This window comes from Hyla sarda, chromosome 5, assembly GCF_029499605.1.
Source record: "Hyla sarda isolate aHylSar1 chromosome 5, aHylSar1.hap1, whole genome shotgun sequence".
NCBI classification, from domain to species: Eukaryota; Metazoa; Chordata; class Amphibia; order Anura; family Hylidae; genus Hyla; species Hyla sarda.
Genome location: NC_079193.1, coordinates 10337782 through 10364068, shown reverse-complemented (window position 1 = coordinate 10364068; position 26287 = coordinate 10337782). Strand labels below are relative to the sequence as shown.

Here is a 26287-nt window from a genome sequence, read left to right as displayed (position 1 = left end):
TATTATATACATGTAGTGCAGAGTATTATATACATGTAGTGCAGAGTATTATATAGAAGTAGTGCAGAGTATTATATACATGTATTGCAGAGTATTATATAGAAGTATTGCAGAGTAGTATATACATGTATTGCAGAGTATTATATAGAAGTATTGCAGAGTAGTATATACATGTAGTGCAGAGTATTATATACATGTAGTGCAGGGTATTATATACATGTATTGCAGAGTATTATATACATGTAGTGCAGAGTATTATATAGAAGTATTGCAGAGTATTATATAGAAGTATTGCAGAGTATTATATAGAAGTATTGCAGAGTATTATATACATGTAATGCAGGGTATTATATACATGTAGTGCAGAGTATTATATAGAAGTATTGCAGAGTATTATATAGAAGTATTGCAGAGTATTATATAGAAGTATTGCAGAGTAGTATATACATGTAGTGCAGAGTAGTATATACATGTAGTGCAGAGTATTATATACATGTAGTGCAGGGTATTATATACATGTATTGCAGAGTATTATATACATGTAGTGCAGAGTATTATATAGAAGTATTGCAGAGTATTATATAGAAGTATTGCAGAGTATTATATAGAAGTATTGCAGAGTATTATATACATGTAGTGCAGGGTATTATATACATGTAGTGCAGAGTATTATATAGAAGTATTGCAGAGTATTATATAGAAGTATTGCAGAGTATTATATAGAAGTATTGCAGAGTAGTATATACATGTAGTGCAGGGTATTATATACATGTAGTGCAGAGTATTATATACATGTAGTGCAGAGTATTATATAGAAGTAGTGCAGAGTATTATATACATGTAGTGCAGGGTATTATATACATGTATTGCAGAGTATTATATACATGTAATGCAGGGTATTATATACATGTATTGCAGAGTATTATATAGAAGTATTGCAGAGTATTATATACATGTAATGCAGGGTATTATATACATGTAGTGCAGAGTATTATATACATGTAGTGCAGAGTATTATATACATGTAGTGCAGAGTATTATATACATGTAATGCAGGGTATTATATACATGTATTGCAGAGTATTATATAGAAGTATTGCAGAGTATTATATACATGTAATGCAGGGTATTATATACATGTAGTGCAGAGTATTATATAGAAGTATTGCAGAGTATTATATAGAAGTATTGCAGAGTTGTATATACATGTATTGCAGAGTAGTATATACATGTAGTGCAGGGTATTATATACATGTAATGCAGGGTATTATATACATGTAGTGCAGAGTATTATATAGAAGTATTGCAGAGTAGTATATACATGTATTGCAGGGTATTATATACATGTAATGCAGGGTATTATATACATGTAGTGGAGAGTATTATATAGAAGTATTGCAGAGTATTATATAGAAGTATTGCAGAGTAGTATATACATGTATTGCAGAGTAGTATATACATGTAGTGCAGGGTATTATATACATGTAGTGCAGAGTATTATATAGAAGTATTGCAGAGTAGTATATACATGTAGTGCAGGGTATTATATAGAAGTATTGCAGAGTAGTATATACATGTATTGCAGAGTAGTATATACATGTAGTGCAGGGTATTTTAACTGATAACTTATTACTTGTAATATAAATGCTGCGCTGTATATAAAGACAAGTGAGCGCTGGTAGATGGTGGGTAGCTGTGCACGCTCAGGCGGTATGTGCACGCTCAGGCGGTATGTGCACGCTCAGGCGGTATGTGCACGCTCAGGCGGTATGAATGCATATTCTGCCAGCTGTGCAGTTTTCTGCTCCTACTGTAAGACGTTCCCAGGAACAATGAGCCGGACACAAATAGCGGATTTAGTGGAGGAGCCAACACCACATCTTCAGGAAAAGATCAGGATCCTGCAGGAGAAGATAACATTGTAAGGAGGAGGCCGGGACAATCACTGCGGAGCACAATGAGGACTATGAGGGGGGACGACTATTCAGGTGTCATCCTCCTCCACCTGCTTTATAAGACACTATACAATGTGTTCGGAAAGTCTTCAGACCCTGTCACTCTTTCCTATTTTGTTCTGTTCCTCGTGTTCCCCATCATTCTGCCCTCAATCCCCCCTTTATTATTAATAGGAATAACTACAATTTCTCACAGACATAAGTATTCATACCCCTTACTATGATACTCGACATTTATTTCAGGCTCCTTCCCTTTTTCTTGATCATCTCTGATGTTTCTCCATCTTGATTGGAGTCTCCTGTGGTAAATTCATCTGATTGGACAGGATTTGGGAAGACACAGCCCTGTCTATATAAGGTCTCACAGCTGACAATGTATATCAGCGCAAACACCAAGCCATGAGGGGGAAAGAACTGCCTGTAGAGCTCAGACACAGCCCTGTCTATATAAGGTCTCACAGCTGACAATGTATATCAGAGCAAACACCAAACCATGAGGGGGAAAGAACTGCCTGTAGAGCTCAGACACAGCCCTGTCTATATAAGGTCTCACACCTGACAATGTATATCAGAGCAAACACCAAGACATGAGGAGGAAAGAACTGCCTGTAGAGCTCAGACACAGCCCTGTCTATATAAGGTCTCACAGCTGACAATGTATATCAGAGCAAACACCAAGCCATGAGGAGGAATGAACTGCCTGTAGAGCTCAGACACAGCCCTGTCTATATAAGGTCCCACAGATGACAATGTATATCAGAGCAAACACCAAGCCATGAGGGAGGAAAGAACTGCCTGTAGAGCTCAGACACAGCCCTGTCTATATAAGGTCTCACAGCTGACAATGTATATCAGAGCAAACACCAAGCCATGAGGGGGAAAGAACTGCCTGTAGAGCTCAGACACAGCCCTGTCTATATAAGGTCCCACAGCTGACAATGTATATCAGAGCAAACACCAAGCCATGAGGAGGAAAGAACTGCCTGTAGAGCTCAGACACAGCCCTGTCTATATAAGGTCTCACAGCTGACAATGTATATCAGAGCAAACACCAAGCCATGAGGAGAAAGAACTGCCTGTAGAGCTCAGACACAGCCCTGTCTATATAAGGTCTCACAGCTGACAATGTATATCAGAGCAAACACCAAGCCATGAGGATGAAATAACTGCCTGTAGGGCTCAGACACAGCCCTGTCTATATAAGGTCTGACAGCTGACAATGTATATCAGAGCAAACACCAAGCCATGAGGATGAAATAACTGCCTGTAGGGCTCAGACACAGCCCTGTCTATATAAGGTCTCACAGCTGACAATGTATATCAGAGCGAATACCAAGCCATGAGGAGGAAAGAACTGTCTGTAGAGCTCAGACACAGCCCTGTCTATATAAGGTCTCACAGCTGACAATGTATATCAGAGCAAACACCAAGACATGAGGTGGAAAGAACTGTCTGTAGAGCTCAGACACAGCCCTGACTATATAAGGTCTCACACCTGACAATGTATATCAGAGCAAACACCGAGCCATGAGGGGGAAAGAACTGTCTGTAGAGCTCAGACACAGTCCTGTCTATATAAGGTCTCACAGCTGACAATGTATATCAGAGCAAACACCAAGCCATGAGGGGGAAAGAACTGTCTGTAGAGCTCAGACACAGTCCTGTCTATATAATGTCTCACAGCTGACAATGTATATAACACCAAACACCAAGCCATGAGGTTGAAAGAACTGCCTGTAGAGCTCAGACACAGCCCTGTCTATAAAAGGTCTCACACCTGACAATGTATATCAGATCAAACACCAAGCCATGAGGTGGAAAGAACTGCCTGTAGAGGTCAGACACAGCCCTGTCTATATAAGATCTCACAGCTGACAATGTATATCAGAGAAAACACCAAGCCATGAGGGGGAAAGAACTGCCTGTAGAGCTCAGACACAGCCCTGTCTATATAAGGTCTCACACCTGACAATGTATATCAGAGCAAACACCAAGACATGAGGAGGAAAGAACTGCCTGTAGAGCTCAGACACAGCCCTGTCTATATAAGGTCTCACAGCTGACAATGTATATCAGAGCAAACACCAAGCCATGAGGGGGAATGAACTGCCTGTAGAGCTCAGAAACAGCCCTGTCTATATAAGGTCCCACAGATGACAATGTATATCAGAGCAAACACCAAGCCATGAGGGAGGAAAGAACTGCCTGTAGAGCTCAGACACAGCCCTGTCTATATAAGGTCTCACAGCTGACAATGTATATCAGAGCAAACACCAAGCCATGAGGGGGAAAGAACTGCCTGTAGAGCTCAGACACAGCCCTGTCTATATAAGGTCTCACAGCTGACAATGTATATCAGAGCAAAAACCAAGTCATGAGAGGGAAAGAACTGCCTGTAGAGCTCAGGCACAGCCCTGTCTATATAAGGTCTCACAGCTGACAATGTATATCAGAGCAAACACCAAGCCATGAGGAGAAAGAACTGCCTGTAGAGCTCAGACACAGCCCTGTCTATATAAGGTCTCACAGCTGACAATGTATATCAGAGCAAACACCAAGACATGAGGAGGAAAGAACTGCCTGTAGAGCTCAGACACAGCCCTGTCTATATAAGGTCTCACAGCTGACAATGTATATCAGAGCAAAAACCAAGTCATGAGGGGAAAGAACTGCCTGTAGAGCTCAGACACAGCCCTGTCTATATAAGGTCTCACAGCTGACAATGTATATCAGAGCAAAAACCAAGTCATGAGAGGGAAAGAACTGCCTGTAGAGCTCAGACACAGCCCTGTCTATATAAGGTCTCACAGCTGACAATGTATATCAGAGCAAACACCAAGCCATGAGGAGAAAGAACTGCCTGTAAAGCTCAGACACAGCCCTGTCTATATAAGGTCTCACAGCTGACAATGTATATCAGAGCAAACACCAAGCCATGAGGGGGAAAGAACTGCCTGTAGAGCTCAGACACAGCCCTGTCTATTTAAGGTCTCACAACTGACAATGTATATCAGAGCAAACACCAAGCCATGAGGAGGGAAAGAACTGCCTGTAGAGCTCAGACACAGCCCTGTCTATTTAAGGTCTCACAGCTGACAGTGTATGTCAGAGCAAACACCAAGACATGAGGCGGAAAGAACTGCCCGTAGAGCTCAGACACAGCCCTGTCTATATAAGGTCTCACAGCTGACAATGTATATCAGAGCAAACACCAAGCCATAAGGTGAAAGAACTGCCTGTAGAGCTCAGACACAGCCCTGTCTATATGAGGTCTCACAGCTGACAATGTATATCAGAGCAAACACCAAGCCATAAGGGGAAAGAACTGCCTGTAGAGCTCAGACACAGCCCTGTCTATATAAGATCTCACAGCTGACAATGTATATCAGAACAAACACCAAGCCATGAGGGGGAAAGAACTGCCTGTAGAGCTCAGACACAGCCATGTCTATATAAGATCTCACAGCTGACAATGTATATCAGAGCAAACACCAAGACATGAGGAGGAAAGAACTGCCTGTAGAGCTCAGACACAGCCCTGTCTATATAAGGTCTCACAGCTGACAATGTATATCAGAGCAAAAACCAAGTCATGAAGGGAAAGAACTGCCTGTAGAGCTCAGACACAGCCCTGTCTATATAAGGTCTCACAGCTGACAATGTATATCAGAGCAAAAACCAAGTCATGAGAGGGAAAGAACTGCCTGTAGAGCTCAGACACAGCCCTGTCTATATAAGGTCTCACAGCTGACAATGTATATCAGAGAAAACACCAAGCCATGAGGAGAAAGAACTGCCTGTAGAGCTCAGACACAGCCCTGTCTATATAAGGTCTCACAGCTGACAATGTATATCAGAGCAAACATCAAGCCATGAGGGGGAAAGAACTGCCTGTAGAGCTCAGACACAGCCCTGTCTATTTAAGGTCTCACAGCTGACAATGTATATCAGAGCAAACACCAAGCCATGAGGAGGGAAAGAACTGCCTGTAGAGCTCAGACACAGCCCTGTCTATTTAAGGTCTCACAGCTGACAGTGTATATCAGAGCAAACACCAAGACATGAGGCGGAAAGAACTGCCCGTAGAGCTCAGACACAGCCCTGTCTATATAAGGTCTCACAGCTGACAATGTATATCAGAGCAAACACCAAGCCATAAGGTGAAAGAACTGCCTGTAGAGCTCAGACACAGCCCTGTCTATATAAGGTCTCACAGCTGACAATGTATATCAGAGCAAACACCAAGCCATAAGAGGAAAGAACTGCCTGTAGAGCTCAGACACAGCCCTGTCTATATAAGATCTCACAGCTGACAATGTATATCAGAACAAACACCAAGCCATGAGGGGGAAAGAACTGCCTGTAGAGCTCAGACACAGCCATGTCTATATAAGATCTCACAGCTGACAATGTATATCAGAGCAAACACCAAGCCATGAGAAGGAAAGAACTGCCTGTAGAGCTCAGACACAGCCCTGTCTATATAAGGTCTCACAGCTGACAATGTATATTAGAGCAAACACCAAGCCATGAGGTAGAAAGAACTGCCTGTAGAGCTCAGACACAGCCCTGTCTATATAAGGTCTCACAGCTGACAATGTATATCAGAGCAAACACCAAGCCATGAGAAGGAAAGAACTGCCTGTAGAGCTCAGACACAGCCCTGTCTATGCATCTTATACGGCAAAAAATACGGTATGTCACATGTTATAGTAAAGGGTATGAATACTTATGTCACATGTTATAGTAAAGGGTATTAATACTTATGTCACATGTTATAGTAAAGGGTATGAATACTTATGTCACATGTTATAGTAAAGGGCATGAATACTTATGTCACATGTTATAGTAAAGGGTATGAATACTTATTTCACATGTTATAGTAAAGGGTATGAATTCTTATGTCACATGTTATAGTAAAGGGTATGAATACTTATGTCACATGTTATAGTAAAGGGTATGAATACTTATGTCACATGTTATAGTAAAGGGTATGAATACTTATGTCACATGTTATAGTAAAGGGTATGAATACTTATGTCACACGTTATAGTAAGGGGTATGAATACTTATGTCACATGTTAGAGTAAAGGGTATGAATACTTATGTCACATGTTATAGTAAAGGGTATGAATACTTATGTCACATGTTAGAGTAAAGGGTATGAATACTTATGTCACATGTTATAGTAAAGGGTATGAATACTTATGTCACATGTTATAGTAAAGGGTATGAATACTTATTTCACATGTTATAGTAAAGGGTATGAATTCTTATGTCACATGTTATAGTAAAGGGTATGAATACTTATGTCACATGTTATAGTAAAGGGTATGAATACTTATGTCACATGTTATAGTAAAGGGTATGAATACTTATGTCACATGTTATAGTAAAGGGTATGAATACTTATGTCACACGTTATAGTAAGGGGTATGAATACTTATGTCACATGTTAGAGTAAAGGGTATGAATACTTATGTCACATGTTATAGTAAAGGGTATGAATACTTATGTCACATGTTAGAGTAAAGGGTATGAATACTTATGTCACATGTTATAGTAAAGGGTATGAATACTTATGTCACATGTTATAGTAAAGGGTATGAATACTTATGTCACATGTTATAGTAAAGGGTATGAATACTTATGTCACATGTTATAGTAAAGGGTATGAATACTTATTTCACATGTTATAGTAAAGGGTATGAATACTTATTTCACATGTTATAGTAAAGGGTATGAATACTTATGTCACATGTTATAGTAAAGGGTATGAATACTTATGTCACATGTTATAGTAAAGGGTATGAATACTTATGTCACATGTTATAGTAAAGGGTATGAATACTTATGTCACATGTTAGAGTAAAGGGTATGAATACTTATGTCACATGTTATAGTAAAGGGTATGAATACTTATGTCACATGTTATAGTAAAGGGTATGAATACTTATTTCACATGTTATAGTAAAGGGTATGAATACTTATGTCACATGTTATAGTAAAGGGTATGAATATTTATGTCACTGCTACATTATAGTTTTTCTTTTCGATAAATTCGTATCGTTTTGTAACGTTCTATGATCACTTTGTGATTATGGGGGATTGAGTGCAGAAAGATGGGGAACACGAGGAGCGACAGAAGAAAATGTGGGAAAAGTGACTGGGTATGAAGACTTTCCGAACGGATTGTAAGTCGCAGCAGATAATACACCAGAGGGGCAGATAATGGGAGGTTAAGGGGCAATATCCTACAATACAGGACTAAGGAGCAGACAGCAGGAATGACAGAAGGGGGTGAGATGGTTGATATTCCTATAGAGGGGGCAGATATCCAGCCATGGGGGTAGATGGATGATATTCCTATAGAGGGGGCAGATATCCAGCCATGGGGGTAGATGGATGATATTCCTATAGAGGGGGCAGATATCCAGCCATGGGGGTAGATGGTTGATATTCCTATAGAGGGGGCAGATATCCAGCTATGGGGGTAGATGGTTGATATTCCTATAGAGGGGGCAGATATCCAGCTATGGGGGTAGATGGTTGATATTCCTATAGAGGGGGCAGATATCCAGCTATGGGGGTAGATGGTTGATATTCCTATAGAGGGGGCAGATATCCAGCCATGGGGGTAGATGGATGATATTCCTATAGAGGGGGCAGATATCCAGCCATGGGGGTAGATGGTTGATATTCCTATAGAGGGGGCAGATATCCAGCTATGGGGGTAGATGGTTGATATTCCTATAGAGGGGGCAGATATCCAGCCATGGGGGTAGATGGATGATATTCCTATAGAGGGGGCAGATATCCAGCCAGGGGGGTGAGATGGTTGATATTCCTATAGAGGGGGCAGATATCCAGCTATGGGGGTAGATGGTTGATATTCCTATAGAGGGGGCAGATATCCAGCCATGGGGGTAGATGGTTGATATTCCTATAGAGGGGGCAGATATCCAGCTATGGGGGTAGATGGATGATATTCCTATAGAGGGGGCAGGTATCCAGCCATGGGGGTAGATGGTTGATATTCCTATAGAGGGGCAGATATCCAGCTATGGGGGTAGATGGTTGATATTCCTATAAAGGGGGCAGATATCCAGCCATGGGGGTAGATGGTTGATATTCCTATAGAGGGGGCAGCTATCCAGCCATGGGGTGAGATGGTTGATATTCCTATAGAGGGGGCAGATATCCAGCTATAGGGGTAGATGGTTGATATTCCTATAGAGTGGGCAGATATCCAGCCATGGGGGTAGATGGATGATATTCCTATAGAGGGGGCAGATATCCAGCTATGGGGGTAGATGGATGATATTCCTATAGAGGGGGCAGATATCCAGCTATGGGGTAGATGGTTGATATTCCTATAGAGGGGGCAGATATCCAGCCATGGGGGTAGATGGATGATATTCCTATAGAGGGGGCAGATATCCAGCTATGGGGGTAGATGGTTGTTATTCCTATAGAGGGGGCAGATATCCAGCTATGGGGGTAGATGGTTGATATTCCTATAGAGGGGGCAGATATGCAGCCATGGGGGTGGATGGTTGATATTCCTATAGAGGGGGCAGATATCCAGCTATAGGGGTAGATGGTTGATATTCCTATAGAGGGGGCAGATATCCAGCCATGGGGGTAGATGGTTGATATTCCTATAGAGGGGGCAGATATCCAGCCATGGGGGTAGATGGATGATATTCCTATAGAGGGGGCAGATATCCAGATATGGGGGTAGATGGTTGATATTCCTATAGAGGGGGCAGATATCCAGCTATTAGGGTGGATGGTTGATATTCCTATAGAGGGGGCAGATATCCAGCTATGGGGGTAGATGGATGATATTCCTATAGAGGGGGCAGATATCCAGCCATGGGGTAGATGGTTGATATTCCTATAGAGGGGGCAGATATCCAGCCATGGGGGTAGATGGTTGATATTCCTATAGAGGGGGCAGATATCCAGCCATGGGGGTGGATGGTTGATATTCCTATAGAGGGGGCAGATATCCAGCTATGGGGGTAGATGGTTGATATTCCTATAGAGGGGGCAGATAACCAGCTATGGGGGTAGATGGTTGATATTCCTATAGAGGGGGCAGATATCCAGCCAGGGGGGTGAGATGGTTGATATTCCTATAGAGGGGGCAGATATCCAGCTATGGGGGTAGATGGTTGATATTCCTATAGAGGGGGCAGATATCCAGCCATGGGGGTAGATGGTTGATATTCCTATAGAGGGGGCAGATATCCAGCTATGGGGGTAGATGGTTGATATTCCTATAGAGGGGGCAGATAACCAGCTATGGGGGTAGATGGATGATATTCCTATAGAGGGGGCAGATATCCAGCCATGGGGGTAGATGGTTGATATTCCTATAGAGGGGGCAGATATCCAGCCATGGGGTGAGATGGTTGATATTCCTATAGAGGGGGCAGATATCCAGCTATGGGGGTAGATGGTTGATATTCCTATAGAGGGGGCAGATATCCAGCCATGGGGGTAGATGGTTGATATTCCTATAGAGGGAGCAGATATCCAGCTATGGGGGTAGATGGTTGATATTCCTATAGAGGGGGCAGATATCCAGCTATAGGGGTAGATGGTTGATATTCCTATAGAGGGGGCAGATATCCAGCCATGGGGGTAGATGGTTGATATTCCTATAGAGGGGGCAGATGTCCAGCCATGGGGGTGGATGGTTGATATTCCTATAGAGGGGGCAGATATCCAGCTATAGGGGTAGATGGTTGATATTCCTATAGAGGGGGCAGATATCCAGCCATGGGGGTAGATGGTTGATATTCCTATAGAGGGGGCAGATATCCAGCCATGGGGGTAGATGGTTGATATTCCTATAGAGGGGGCAGATATGCAGCCATGGGGGTGGATGGTTGATATTCCTATAGAGGGGGCAGATATCCAGCTATAGGGGTAGATGGTTGATATTCCTATAGAGGGGGCAGATATCCAGCCATGGGGGTAGATGGTTGATATTCCTATAGAGGGGGCAGATATCCAGCCATGGGGGTAGATGGATGATATTCCTATAGAGGGGGCAGATATCCAGATATGGGGGTAGATGGTTGATATTCCTATAGAGGGGGCAGATATCCAGCTATTAGGGTGGATGGTTGATATTCCTATAGAGGGGGCAGATATCCAGCTATGGGGGTAGATGGATGATATTCCTATAGAGGGGGCAGATATCCAGCCATGGGGTAGATGGTTGATATTCCTATAGAGGGGGCAGATATCCAGCCATGGGGGTAGATGGTTGATATTCCTATAGAGGGGGCAGATATCCAGCCATGGGGGTGGATGGTTGATATTCCTATAGAGGGGGCAGATATCCAGCTATGGGGGTAGATGGTTGATATTCCTATAGAGGGGGCAGATAACCAGCTATGGGGGTAGATGGTTGATATTCCTATAGAGGGGGCAGATAACCAGCTATGGGGGTAGATGGTTGATATTACTATAGAGGGGGCAGATATCCAGCTATGGGGGTAGATGGTTGATATTCCTATAGAGGGGGCAGATATGCAGCCATGGGGGTGGATGGTTGATATTCCTATAGAGGGGGCAGATATCCAGCTATAGGGGTAGATGGTTGATATTCCTATAGAGGGGGCAGATATCCAGCCATGGGGGTAGATGGTTGATATTCCTATAGAGGGGGCAGATATCCAGCCATGGGGGTAGATGGATGATATTCCTATAGAGGGGGCAGATATCCAGATATGGGGGTAGATGGTTGATATTCCTATAGAGGGGGCAGATATCCAGCTATTAGGGTGGATGGTTGATATTCCTATAGAGGGGGCAGATATCCAGCTATGGGGGTAGATGGATGATATTCCTATAGAGGGGGCAGATATCCAGCCATGGGGGTAGATGGTTGATATTCCTATAGAGGGGGCAGATATCCAGCCATGGGGGTAGATGGTTGATATTCCTATAGAGGGGGCAGATATCCAGCCATGGGGGTGGATGGTTGATATTCCTATAGAGGGGGCAGATGTCCAGCTATGGTGGTAGATGGTTGATATTCCTATAGAGGGGGCAGATAACCAGCTATGGGGGTAGATGGTTGATATTCCTATAGAGGGGGCAGATATCCAGCTATGGGGGTAGATGGTTGATATTCCTATAGAGGGGGCAGATATCCAGCCATGGGGGTAGATGGTTGATATTCCTATAGAGGGGGCAGATATCCAGCTATGGGGGTAGATGGTTGATATTCCTATAGAGGGGGCAGATATCCAGCCATGGGGGTAGATGGATGATATTCCTATAGAGGGGGCAGATATCCAGCCATGGGGGTAGATGGTTGATATTCCTATAGAGGGGGCAGATATCCAGCCATGGGGGGAGATGGTTGATATTCCTATAGAGGGGGCAGATATCCAGCTATGGGGGTAGATGGTTGATATTCCTATAGAGGGGGCAGATATCCAGCTATGGGGGTAGATGGATGATATTCCTATAGAGGGGCAGATATCCAGCTATGGGGGTAGATGGTTGATATTCCTATAGAGGGGGCAGATATCCAGCTATGGGGGTAGATGGTTGATATTCCTATAGAGGGGGCAGATATCCAGCTATGGCGGTAGATGGTTGATATTCCTATAGAGGGGGCAGATATCCAGCCATGGGGGTGGATGGTTGATATTCCTATAGAGGGGGCAGATATCCAGCTATGGGGGTAGATGGTTGATATTCCTATAGAGGGGGCAGATAACCAGCTATGGGGGTAGATGGTTGATATTCCTATAGAGGGGGCAGATATCCAGCTATGGGGGTAGATGGTTGATATTCCTATAGAGGGGGCAGATATCCAGCCATGGGGGTAGATGGTTGATATTCCTATAGAGGGGGCAGATATCCAGCTATGGGGGTAGATGGTTGATATTCCTATAGAGGGGGCAGATATCCAGCCATGGGGGTAGATGGATGATATTCCTATAGAGGGGGCAGATATCCAGCCATGGGGGTAGATGGTTGATATTCCTATAGAGGGGGCAGATATCCAGCCATGGGGGGAGATGGTTGATATTCCTATAGAGGGGGCAGATATCCAGCTATGGGGGTAGATGGTTGATATTCCTATAGAGGGGGCAGATATCCAGCTATGGGGGTAGATGGATGATATTCCTATAGAGGGGCAGATATCCAGCTATGGGGGTAGATGGTTGATATTCCTATAGAGGGGGCAGATATCCAGCTATGGGGGTAGATGGTTGATATTCCTATAGAGGGGGCAGATATCCAGCTATGGGGGTAGATGGTTGATATTCCTATAGAGGGGGCAGATATCCAGCTATGGGGGTAGATGGTTGATATTCCTATAGAGGGGGCAGATATCCAGCCATGGGGGTAGATGGTTGATATTCCTATAGAGGGGGCAGATATCCAGCTATGGGGGTAGATGGTTGATATTCCTATAGAGGGGCAGATATCCAGCTATGGGGGTAGATGGATGATATTCCTATAGAGGGGCAGATATCCAGCTATGGGGTAGATGGATGATATTCCTATAGAGGGGGCAGATATCCAGCTATGGGGGTAGATGGTTGATATTCCTATAGAGGGGGCAGATATCCAGCTATGGGGGTAGATGGTTGATATTCCTATAGAGGGGGCAGATATCCAGCTATGGGGGTAGATGGTTGATATTCCTATAGAGGGGGCAGATATCCAGCTATGGGGGTAGATGGTTGATATTCCTATAGAGGGGGCAGGTATCCAGCCATGGGGGTAGATGGTTGATATTCCTATAGAAGGGGCAGGTATCCAGCTATGGGGGTAGATGGATGATATTCCTATAGAGGGGTCAGATATCCAGCTATAGGGGTAGGTGGTTGATATTCCTATAGAGGGGGCAGATATCCAGCTATGGGGGTGGATGATTGATATTCCTATAGAGGGGGCAGATATCCAGCTATGGGGGTAGATGGTTGATATTCCTATAGAGGGGGCAGAGATCCAGATATGGGGGTAGATGGTTGATATTCCTATAGAGGGGGCAGATATCCAGCTATGGGGGTAGATGGATGATATTCCTATAGAGGGGGCAGATAACCAGCCATGGGGGTAGATGGATGATATTCCTATAGAGGGGGCAGATATCCAGCTATGGGGGTAGATGGTTGATATTCCTATAGAGGGGGCAGATATCCAGCTATGGAGGTAGATGGTTGATATTCCTATAGAGGGGGCAGATATCCAGCTATGGGGGTAGATGGTTGATATTCCTATAGAGGGGGCAGGTATCCAGATATGGGGGTAGATGGTTGATATTCCTATAGAGGGGGCAGATATCCAGATATGGGGGTAGATGGTTGATATTCCTATAGAGGGGGCAGATATCCAGCTATGGGGGTAGATGGTTGATATTCCTATAGAGGGGGCAGATATCCAGCTATGGAGGTAGATGGTTGATATTCCTATAGAGGGGGCAGATATCCAGCTATGGAGGTAGATGGTTGATATTCCTATAGAGGGGGCAGATATCCAGCCATGGGGGTAGATGGTTGATATTCCTATAGAGGGGGCAGATATCCAGCTATGGGGGTAGATGGTTGATATTCCTATAGAGGGGGCAGATATCCAGCCATGGGGGTAGATGGATGAGGTTATTACCACAGGGTGGGGGAGATGAGTGGAGCAGTAAATAACATGGAGGTGGCAGCGGTGGTGGCAGGAGAGCACCAGGCCATGGCTGATTCATGGCACTTACAGAATATTGGTCCGCACGGAGACAACACAGGGAAGGGCATTAACCCTCTGTCTTCCCAGTAATCATCACTGGTCACCACTGGTCTGTAGATACGATCAGGAGTCGTTCCTCATCATCTGATCCACGTGATGGGGGGGGGGGGGGGAGGGGTATCGCAGAGAACTGTGAAGAATGCGCCAGGTGTTTGTTCTGCCTTCAGGTTCGATTTCTCCTACTGAATAGTAATGAGGAGTGACAACCCCTGAGGGACCTGTAGAGGCGGCCATATTGGTTATTGCCGGTCAGCGCTAGCAACAAGAGAAAAGCTAAAGAACATTTTATATGGTGCATTGTTAAAGAGGGTTCTTAAAGGGGTACTTCACTGAAAAACTTTTTTTTATAAATCAACTGGTACCAGAAAGTTAAACAGATTTGTAATTACTTCTATTAAAAAATCTTAATCCTTCCAGTACTTACCAGCTGCTGTTATGATCCACAGGAAGTACTTTTCTTTTTGAATTTCCTTCCTGCCTGACCACAGTGCTCTCTGTTGACACCTCTGTCCATTTTAGGAACTGTCCAGAGTAGGAGAAAATCCCCATAGAAAACATATGCTGCTCTGGACAGTGGTGTCAGCAGAGAGCACTGTGGTCAGGCAGAAAGGAAATACAAAAAGAAAAGAACTTCCTGTGGATCATAACAGCAGCTGATACGTACTGGAAGGATTAAGATTTTTAATAGAAATAATTTACAAATTTGTTTAACTTTCTGGCACCAGTTGATTTAAAAAAAATGTTTTCCAGTGGAGTACCCCTTTAATGTTCACGAGTAGAAAAAACTGTCTGTTCTATCTTTTTTCCCCAGAAACAGCACCACATTTGTTCGGAGGCTTTGTCCGGTATTGCAGCTGAATAGGGATGTGGTGCTGTTTCTGATCTTGGATAGTCCCTTAAAGGGGACCTCAGACCTACAATGAAAACTTGACCAACCATATTATCCAATCTTTCTATCACACAGAAGATCCATGTTGTCCCCTCTCTCAGCTCTACCGGGTGGTTAATCACAGTGACGTTCTGATACCTAATCCCTAGCAGGGTTCTCCCGCTTCTTTCGAGTTCCCAGCATGGCTCCCCATCTCATTCCTGGTCCACAACATGGTCCTTATCTCATTTCTGGACCCCACCATATCTCCCAATCTAATTCCTTATCCCTAGCAGGGTTTTCCCTCTTTTTCCTAGTATGGTTCCAGCATGGTTCCCCATCTCCTTCCTGGTACCTACCATGGCCATCATTCCCCCAACTCTTCTTAGTTCCTAACATTACCCCCATCTCATTCCTTGTTCACAACATGGCTCCTCATCTCATTCCTGGACCCCAACATGGCTCCTCATCTCATTCCTGGACCCCAACATGACTCCTCATCTCATTCCTGGACCCCCACATGACTCCTCATCTCATTCCTGGACCCCAACATGGCTCCTCATCTCATTCCTGGACCCCAACATGGCTCCTCATCTCATTCCTGGACCCCCACATGACTCCTCATCTCATTCCTGGACCCCCACATGACTCCTCATCTCATTCCTGGACCCCCACATGACTCCTCATCTCATTCCTGGACCCCAACATGGCTCCTCATCTCATTCCTGGACCCCAACATGGCTCCGCATCTCATTCCTTTTTCACAACATGGCTCCTCATCTCATTCCTGGACCCCAACATGACTCCTCATCTCATTCCTGGACCCCCACATGACTCCTCATCTCATTCCTGGACCCCCACATGGCTCCTCATCTCATTCCTGGACCCCCACATGACTCCTCATCTCATTCCTGGACCCCCACATGACTCCTCATCTCATTCCTGGACCCCCACATGGCTCCTCATCTCATTCCTGGACCCCCACATGACTCCTCATCTCATTCCTGGACCCCCACATGACTCCTCATCTCATTCCTGGACCCCAACATGGCTCCTCATCTCATTCCTGGACCCCAACATGGCTCCTCATCTCATTCCTTGTTCACAACATGGCTCCTCATCTCATTCCTGGACCCCAACATGACTCCTCATCTCATTCCTGGACCCCAACATGACTCCTCATCTCATTCCTGGACCCCAACATGACTCCTCATCTCATTCCTGGACCCCCACATGACTCCTCATCTCATTCCTGGACCCCAACATGGCTCCTCATCTCATTCCTGGACCCCAACATGGCTCCTCATCTCATTCCTGGACCCCAACATGGCTCCTCATCTCATTCCTTATTCACAACATGGCTCCTCATCTCATTCCTGGACCCCAACATGGCTCCTCATCTCATTCCTTATTCACAACATGGCTCCTCATCTCATTCCTGAACCCCAACATGGCTCCTCATCTCATTCCTGGACCCCAACATGGCTCCTCATCTCATTCCTGGACCCCAACATGGCTCCTAATCTCATTCCTGGACCCCAACATGGCTCCCAATTTCATTTCTATTCCTCAACATGACTCTCAATCTAATTCCTAATCTCTTGCATGGTTCTCCCAACTTCTTCTTAGTTTCCAGCATAAATCCCCCATTTTAGTCATGGCCCCCATTGTGGCTCCCCCTCCCATTCCTGGTGTCCTGCATGGCTCCCAATCCTTAAAGTGTACCCGTCAGATCACACAAAAACATTTTTTTAAATATATCACTCAGTACCTAATCCTGACCATGTACATATAATTTTTATTTGTCTAGTGCCTTTATTTATTTTTTATTACACTTTTAATTTAGCTCACTAGTCTTAATTCCTCTCAAAGGGAGGGGGCGTGGTCTCACTGTGCAGGTCTCCGCCCCCTCCCTCAGTATGCTGTTTGCTCACATCTCCCCTAGCATTAGCAAAACAACAACTCCCAGCTTGTCCTCACTGACTGTAGCGGGACACAAGATGACAGTGGGAGGATTATTCCTCCAGCTCTGAGCCCTGCACTAACAGCTGTCAATCAAGGAAGTGTGTCCATGACATAGCTGATGACTCATGGACACAGCAGGACTAGTATGTGTCCAAACAGGCAGGGGGGTCAGTTGTTTGACTGGTTTTCCCAGTATGAAATACTGGAAATGTTCTAATGAAAGCAATTGCAAAACCAATTAGTTATACCTGCTTTACAACATATCATAAGTGTTTTTTTTTATCTGGCAGTGCTCATTTAACCTCTGGTCCCAGGTATGGCTTCCCTTCTCATTCCTAACCCCTAACATGGTTCTCCTCTCATTCCGGGACATCAGCATGGCTCTAATCCCCAATACGGCATACTATGGGCTGCACCAGTCTCTTTAGCCTCCTTCCTCCACTACAATACCGCCCTCTGTAGGTGTAAATGCTCGTCCTAATTCTGCTCTCTCATTTCTATAGATGCGGCACAGTACCGGTCGCATTTCTCCTTTGATCTTTGGGAGTCTACTCTTCCTTTTTGCTCCATTTTGGTTATGCAGTGCAGTCTAAATCTGCACCGAGAGTTCCCACTAAAACATTTGCCAAAAAAAGTGGTCTTTGGTCAGACGAGCGGGTGATCTGCCATTTGAGGGTCAGTTTGCATAGACTTTAATGGGATGTCACAGAAAAAAGTGGTCTTGTCCAAGGAGGGATATTCTTGGGAGGTAACGGAGGTCATGTTGTCGACCCCCTTCACTGTCATATGACTTTCCTCCAGACAAAGCTTTCCTGACGAATGATTTGTAGGGTTGGTATCTCTTGTGTGTGTATATATATAGACCATGAATGTCAGCGGCGCACATCATCCAACCTTCACAGATCCGCGCATAAAGCTTCCCGTAACTTCACACAACAGGAGAGTCGTGACATTGTAATTACAAATATTTTTGGCACTACAGGATCAGAGCTGCATTTTTGTACAGATAATGGGTTAGGAAACTAATCTTCTGTAGTCACGGAGAAACATTTTTCCTCAATCTGATGATTATGTTCAATCACATACGCGCAGAAGTCTTTCCAACACAAGGCGAAAAATGGAAAACGATTTTAAAACTTGCAACATTAGCGTTTCGTATCAGAGCAATTACTTTTCTGTATGGAACAATACACGGTGGGACTCTATAAAAACATGGCCACCCTTCTGCTGCTGGTTTATGGTCCAACGCTTACTCTATACCGGGGACAGGAGGGCCTTGACCTTCTCTGACCTTCATCTTCCCCTTGGAGGACAGAATAATGACGGTCTCCTCTGTAACAATTATGTCCTTAAAGTGTTCCTGTCGTCAACAAAAACTTTTTATATAATGTAGATAAAACCATTATATATATATATTTCTAATATACATTGGTTAAAAAATGTGTATATTTTTGTCCCTGCAGCTATTGTCTGTGTGTCTCTAGGAGGAGTCCAAATACAGGAAGTGAGGGTGGACAAGCAGGGCTCTGTACACTGAGGACAAGCAGGGCTATGTACACTGAGGACAAGCAGGACTCTGTACACTGAGGACAAACAGGGCTCTGTACACTGAGGACAAGCAGGACAGTCTGCACTGAGACTCTTTAACCTCTTAAGGACGCAGGGCATCAGGATGATTGACAAGCCAGGAGTCTGCACAGATCCCTGCTTGTCCCGCCCTCACTTCCTGTTTTTGGACTCCTCATAGGGACACACAGACAATAGATGCAGGGACAGCACTTTTTCACCCAAAAATATACGCAATTTTTAACCAATGTATATTACAAATATACATATAATTGTATTATCTACATTATGCAGTATAAAAAAGTTTTTGCCGTCACGCCCCCTCCCATTGACTTCCATTGAGGGGGCATGACTGTGATGTCAGGAGGGGAGTGGCCAACCCCCATAGGGTGAAAACAGCATTCGGAACACTTATTTCCGAATGCTGGGCAGTGAAGTAACCCTTTAACCCCATAAGGACGCAGGACGTAAATGTACGTCCTGGTGAGGTGGTACTTAACGCACCAGGACGTACATTTACGTCCTAAGCATAACCGCGGGCATCAGAGCGATGCCCGTGTCATGCGCGGCTGATCCCGGCTGCTAATCGCAGCCAGGGACCCGCCGGCAATGGCCGACGCCCGCGATCTCGCGGGCGTCCGCCATTAACCCCTCAGGTGCCGGGATCAATACAGATCCCGGCATCTGCGGCAGTTCGCGATTAAAATGAACGATCGGATCGCCCGCAGCGCTGCTGCGGGGATCCGATCATTCATAACGCCGCACGGAGGTCCCCTCTCCTTCCTGCGTGCGGCTCCCGGCGTCTCCTGCTCTGGTCTGTGATCGAGCAGACCAGAGCAGGAGATGACCGATAATACTGATCTGTTCTATGTCCTATACATAGAACAGATCAGTATTAGCAATCATGGTATTGCTATGAATAGTCCCCTATGGGGACTATTCAAGTGTAAAAAAAAATGTAAAAAAATGTAAAAGTAAAAGTTAAAAAAAAGTGAAAAATCCCCTCCCCAAATAAAAAAGTAAAACGTCCGTTTTTTCCTATTTTACCCCCAAAAAGCGTAAAAAACATTTTTTATAGACATATTTGGTATCGCCGCGTGCGTAAATGTCCGAACTATTAAAATAAAATGTTAATGATCCCGTACGGTGAACGGCGTGAACGAAAAAAAATTTTAAAAGTCCAAAATTCCTACTTTTTTAATACATTTTATTTAAAAAAAAATGATAAAAAATGTATTAAAAGTTTTTTATATACAAATGTGGTATAAAAAAAAAGTACAGATCATGGCGCAAAAAATGAGCCCCCATACCGCCGCTTATACGGAAAAATAAAAAAGTTATAGGTCATCAAAATAAAGGGATTATAAACGTACTAATTTGGTTAAAAAGTTTGTGATTTTTTTTTAAGCGCAACAATAATATAAAAGTATATAATAATGGGTATCATTTTAATCGTATTGACCCTCAGAATAAAGAACACATGTCATTTTTACCAGAAATTGTACGGCGTGAAAACAAAACCTTCCAAAATTAGCAAAATTGCTTTTTTCGTTTTAATTTCCCCACAAAAATAGTGTTTTTTGGTTGCACCATACATTTTATGATATAATGAGTGATGTCATTACAAAGGACAACTGGTCGCGCAAAAAACAAGCCCTCATACTAGTCTGTGGATGAAAATATAAAAGAGTTATGATTTTTAGAAGGCGAGGAGGAAAAAATGAAAACGTAAAAATTAAATTGTCTGAGTCCTTAAGGCCAAAATGGGCTGAGTCCTTAAGGGGTTAAAGGGGTTGCGCTGGATTATAAAAAAATTCCTTTTTTTTTTTCCAAAATAATGCCATACCTGTTCACAGTTTGCATGTGGTATTGCAACTCAGCCTTATTTACTTTAACCTGTAATACCAGAGACAACCTAAGGACAGGTGGGGCAGCAGCCATATTTTTCTAATTCTAAACATTTCTGGATTAGATGGTCTTCAGTTTCTCAGTAGTCTGAGTCTGTAGTCTGGATGGGTCTTTCTTCTGGGGTAGAAGAACCCCACATAAGGTCATCACCATGTTGACCCTGTATGTTGAAGCCAAAGTTCTGCTAATGGTCTTTGTTTTAGGAAGAATTGCCCTTTATTTATGATTTTCCTCATCCTTTTGCCATTGTCTTAAAGAGGTACTCCCCTGGAAAACATTTGTTTTTAAATCACCTGGTGACAGAAAGTTAAACAGACTTGTAAATGACTTCTATTTAAAAATCTTAATCCTTCCAGTACTTATCAGCTGCTGTATGCTCCACAGGAAGTTCTTTTCCTTTTGAATTTCCTTTTCTGTCTGACCACAGTGCTCTTTGCTGACACCTCTGTCCATTTTAGGAACTGTCCGAAGCCGGATAGGTTTGCTATGATGATTTGCTCCTACTCTGCACAGTTCCTAAAATGGGCAGAGGTGTCAGCAGAGAGCACTGTGGTCAGACTGGAAAGAACTACACAACTTCCTGTGGAGCATACAGCAGCTAATAAGTACTGGAAGGATTAACATTTTTAAATAGAAGTAATTTACAAATCTGTTTAACTTTCTGGCACCAGTTGATTTTTAAAAATAAAAAATGTTTTCCAGTGGAGTACCCCTTTAAAAGTCATTAACCACAACAGATGATGTGTAACACGTGATGCCTTCTGTCTTCACAGGTCCTGTCACTGGGAGCCGATGTCCTTCCTGAGTACAAACTACAAGCTCCCCGTATCCACAAATGGACAATTCTCCACTATAGTCCTTTTAAAGCTGTCTGGGACTGGCTGATCCTCCTTCTCGTCATCTATACCGCCATCTTCACGCCATACTCTGCCGCCTTCCTTTTGAATGACCAGGAGGAGCAGAACAGAGAAAACTGTGGCTACTCCTGCAATCCTCTCAGCGTGGTGGACTTGATGGTCGACATCATGTTCATCATCGACATCCTCATCAACTTCCGCACAACCTACGTCAACACCAACGAAGAAGTGGTCAGCCACCCGGGCAAAATCGCCATCCACTATTTCAAAGGCTGGTTCCTCATTGACATGGTGGCTGCCATTCCTTTTGATCTTCTGATTTTTGGCTCTGGCTCTGAGGAGGTAAGGTCCACGCGCTCGCACTTTGTTATGTTATCACTGGCTGCTGCCACGCTCCACCCTTTCCTTCCCGGCCATGATATATATATATTGTGATATGATTTGTGACAATGACATACAGAAGGTGAGACGCCTCTTCTCAGGCATTCATGTACATCTACAGGTGAGGGGTGTGCTCAGATATTACTGGTGGAGGGAGACCTGAGGGGCTATTAAAGGGGTACTCCACCCCTACACATTTTATCCCCTATTAGGGGATAAGATGTCTGATCATGGGGTTCCTCCTGCTGGGGACCTCCGCGATCTCGGCCGCGGCACCCCAGATATTCGGTGCACTGAGCGAACTTCGCTCCGTGCCGGATGACTGACGATGCGGGGCTCGTGACGGAGGCTTGTGACGGATCACGAGGCTTGTGACGTCACCGTCACGCCCCACTCATGACATCATGGCCATGCCCCCTCCCATAGACTTGCATTGAGGGGGCATGGCCATGATGTCACGAGTGGGGCGCGGCTGTGGCCATGATGTCACAAGTGGGGCGCTGCACCCGATTCTCTAAACAGTGGGTGGACCCCCGCGAAGAGACATCTTATTCCCTATCCTTTGGATAGGGGATAAGATGTCTAGGGACGGAGTACCCCTTTAAATAACAACTTGTGACCTCTTGGACATGGCTCTGAATGAGAAGTTGTTTTCATTACAGTTTCACTTACAGAAGACATACTTTATGGCTAAAAGTATTTGAACCCCATCTAGTTAATCAAATCAGGTGTTTCTGCCACAACTGGTGCAAATGTGCATAAGATCCAGCACACAGTCAAGCCTGAGATCAGCCAACTGAATGCCAGACGTTGGCTGAAGTGGAGTAAAGCACGTCATCTCCGGACTCTGGAGCAACTGTACATGAGCCTGAGATCAACATGCTCAATGCCAGGTATCCACTGGAGAGGCGTAAAGCACGTCATCTCCGGACTCTGGAGAAGCTGTACATAAGCCTGAGATCAACATGCTCAATGCCAGGCATCCACTGGAGAGGCGTAAAGCACGTCATCTCCGGACTCTGGAGCAACTGTACATAAGCCTGAGATCAACATGCTCAATGCCAGGCATCCACTGGAGAGGCGTAAAGCACGTCATCTCCGGACTCTGGAGCAACTGTACATAAGCCTGAGATCAACATGCTCAATGCCAGGCATCCACTGGAGAGGCGTAAAGCACGTCATCTCCGGACTCTGGAGCAACTGTACATAAGCCTGAGATCAACATGCTCAATGCCAGGCATCCACTGGAGAGGCGTAAAGCATGTCATCTCCGGACTCTGGAGCAGCTGTTCATAAGCCTGAGATCAACATGCTCAATGCCAGGCATCCACTGGAGAGGCGTAAAGCACGTCATCTCCGGACTCTGGAGCAACTGTACATAAGCCTGAGATCAACATGCTCAATGCCAGGCATCCACTGGAAAGGCGTAAAGCACGTCATCTCTGGACTCTGGAGCAGCTGTTCATAAGCCTGAGATCAACATGCTCAATGCCAGGCATACACTGGAGAGGCGTAAAGCACGTCATCTCCGGACTCTGGAGCAACTGTACATGAGCCTGAGATCAACATGCTCAATGCCAGGCATCCACTGGAGAGGCGTAAAGCACGTCATCTCCGGACTGGAGCAGCTTTTCATAAGCCTGAGATCAACATGCTCAATGCCAGGCATCCACTGGGGAGGCGTAAAGCACGTCATCTCCGGACTGGAGCAGCTGTACATAAGTAAATATAGAAAAAACAAAATAGTGCTCAGCTCACCACCCACAATGGATACAAATGCAGAGGGACTCCGGCTGTATTGTAGTTCCTGGAGCACGGACTGTGCGGGGCGCTTCCCGTATGAAGTAGAAGGATGGAAGGGGAGGTCCAGCTCTCAGGTAAATTGCTGTTAAAGCATAGCTTTTACTGTCATATTAAAAACATGGAAACAAAAACTAAAATGCATTAAAAACAGCACGCCGAGGCGAAAACTTTTTTTTTTAATACAAGCATCAGCTGGAGAGCCATAAAGCATGTCATGGAGCAGCAGTAGACAAGGCTAAGATCAGTATGCTCAGTGCCAAGTATCCTCTAGAAAAGTGTAAAGCATGTCATTCCTGGACTCAGCAAATGCATACGAGCCTGAGATCATTATGCTTAATGGCATGAATCCGCTAGAAAGGTGTAAAGCATGTCATTCCCGGACTCTAAGGGTCTGTTCACATGACTGAATTTCTGCCAGCGGAATTCCGCCTGAGATGAAATCCCAATACACTTCTATGGAATTTCCGCTTGCGGGAGTGCAGAAACCCATAGAAGTGTATCAGGCTTTGATTTCAGGCGGAAATTACACCCATATGAATAGACCCTGAAGCAGCTAAACACAAGCCTGAGATCAGTATACTCAATGCCAAGAATCCGCCAGAAAGGTGTAAAGCATGTCATTCCTGGACTCTGTAGATCAGTATGCTCAATGCCAAGTATCTGCTAGAAGTGTGTAAAGCATGTCGTTCCTGTACTCTGGAGATCAGTATGCTCAATGCCAAGTATCTGCTGGAGAGGTGTAAAGCATGTCATTCCTGTACTCTGTAGATCAGTATGCTCAATGCCAAGTATCTGCTAGAAGTGTGTAAAGCATGTCGTTCCTGTACTCTGGAGATCAGTATGCTCAATGCCAAGTATCTGCTGGAGAGGTGTAAAGCATGTCATTCCTGTACTCTGTAGATCAGTATGCTCAATGCCAAGTATCTGCTAGAAGTGTGTAAAGCATGTCGTTCCTGTACTCTGGAGATCAGTATGCTCAATGCCAAGTATCTGCTGGAGAGGTGTAAAGCATGTCATTCCTGTACTCTGTAGATCAGTATGCTCAATGCCAAGTATCTGCTAGAAGTGTGTAAAGCATGTCGTTCCTGGACTCTGGAGATCAGTATGCTCAATGCCAATACACTCTGGAGAGGTGTAAAGCATGTCATTCCTGGACTCTGGAGATCAGTATGCTCAATGCCAAGTATCTGCTAGAAAGGTGTAAAGCATGTCGTTCCTGAACTCTGGAGATCAGTATGCTCAATGCCAAGTATCTCCTAGAAAGGTGTAAAGCATGTCATTCCTGGACTCAGGAGATCAGTATGCCAATACACTCTGGAGAGGTGTAGAGCATGTTATTCCTGGACTCTGGAACAGCTATACACAAGCCTGAGATCAGTAGGCTCAATGCCAAGTATCTGCTGGAGAGGTGTAAAGCATGCCATTCCTGGACTGTGGAGATCAGTAGGCTCAAGGCCAAGTATCTGCTAGAGAGGTGTAAAGCATGTCGTTCCTGGACTGTGAAGATCAGTATGCTCAATGCCAAGTATCTGCTGGAGAGGTGTAAAGCATCTCATTCCTGTACTCTGGAGATCAGTATGCTCAATGCCAAGTATCTGCTGGAGAAGTGTAAAGCATCTCATTCCTGTACTCTGGAGATCAGTATGCTCAGTGCCAAGTATCTGCTGGAGAAGTGTAAAGCATGTCATTCCGGGACTGTGGAGATCAGTATGCTCAATGCCAAGTATCTGCTGGAGAGGTGTAAAGCATGTCATTCCTGTACTCTGGAGATCAGTAGGCTCAGTGCCAAGTATCTGCTGGAGAGGTGTAAAGCATATCATTCCTGGACTCTGGAGATCAGTATGCTCAATGCCAAGTATCTGCTGGAGGGGTGTAAAGCATATCATTCCTATACTCTGGAGATCAGTAGGCTCAGTGCCAAGTATCTGTTGGAGAGGTGTAAAGCATGTCATTCCTGGACTGTGGAGATCAGTATGCTCAATGCCAAGTATCTGCTGGAGAAGTGTAAAGCATGTAATTCCTGGACTGTGGAGATCAGTATGCTCAATGCCAAGTATCTGCTGGAGAAGTGTAAAGCATGTAATTCCTGGACTGTGGAGATCAGTATGCTCAATGCCAAGTATCTGCTGGAGAGGTGTAAAGCATGTAATTCCTGGACTGTGGAGATCAGTATGCTCAATGCCAAGTATCTGCTGGAGAAGTGT

The 26287-nt window shown here is 44.6% G+C and overlaps 1 protein-coding gene across 3 annotated transcripts in view; it reads left to right on the top strand.

The window, feature by feature from the left end:
* Window positions 1-26287, top strand: part of KCNH2 (potassium voltage-gated channel subfamily H member 2) — a 400050-nt gene that overhangs the window by 319188 nt on the left and 54575 nt on the right. For all 3 annotated transcript variants that reach the window (XM_056518834.1, XM_056518835.1, XM_056518836.1), the window contains one exon: window positions 21816-22241. In XM_056518834.1, coding sequence (XP_056374809.1) covers window positions 21816-22241 — 426 coding nt within the window. The remainder of the gene's footprint in view (window positions 1-21815; window positions 22242-26287) is intronic.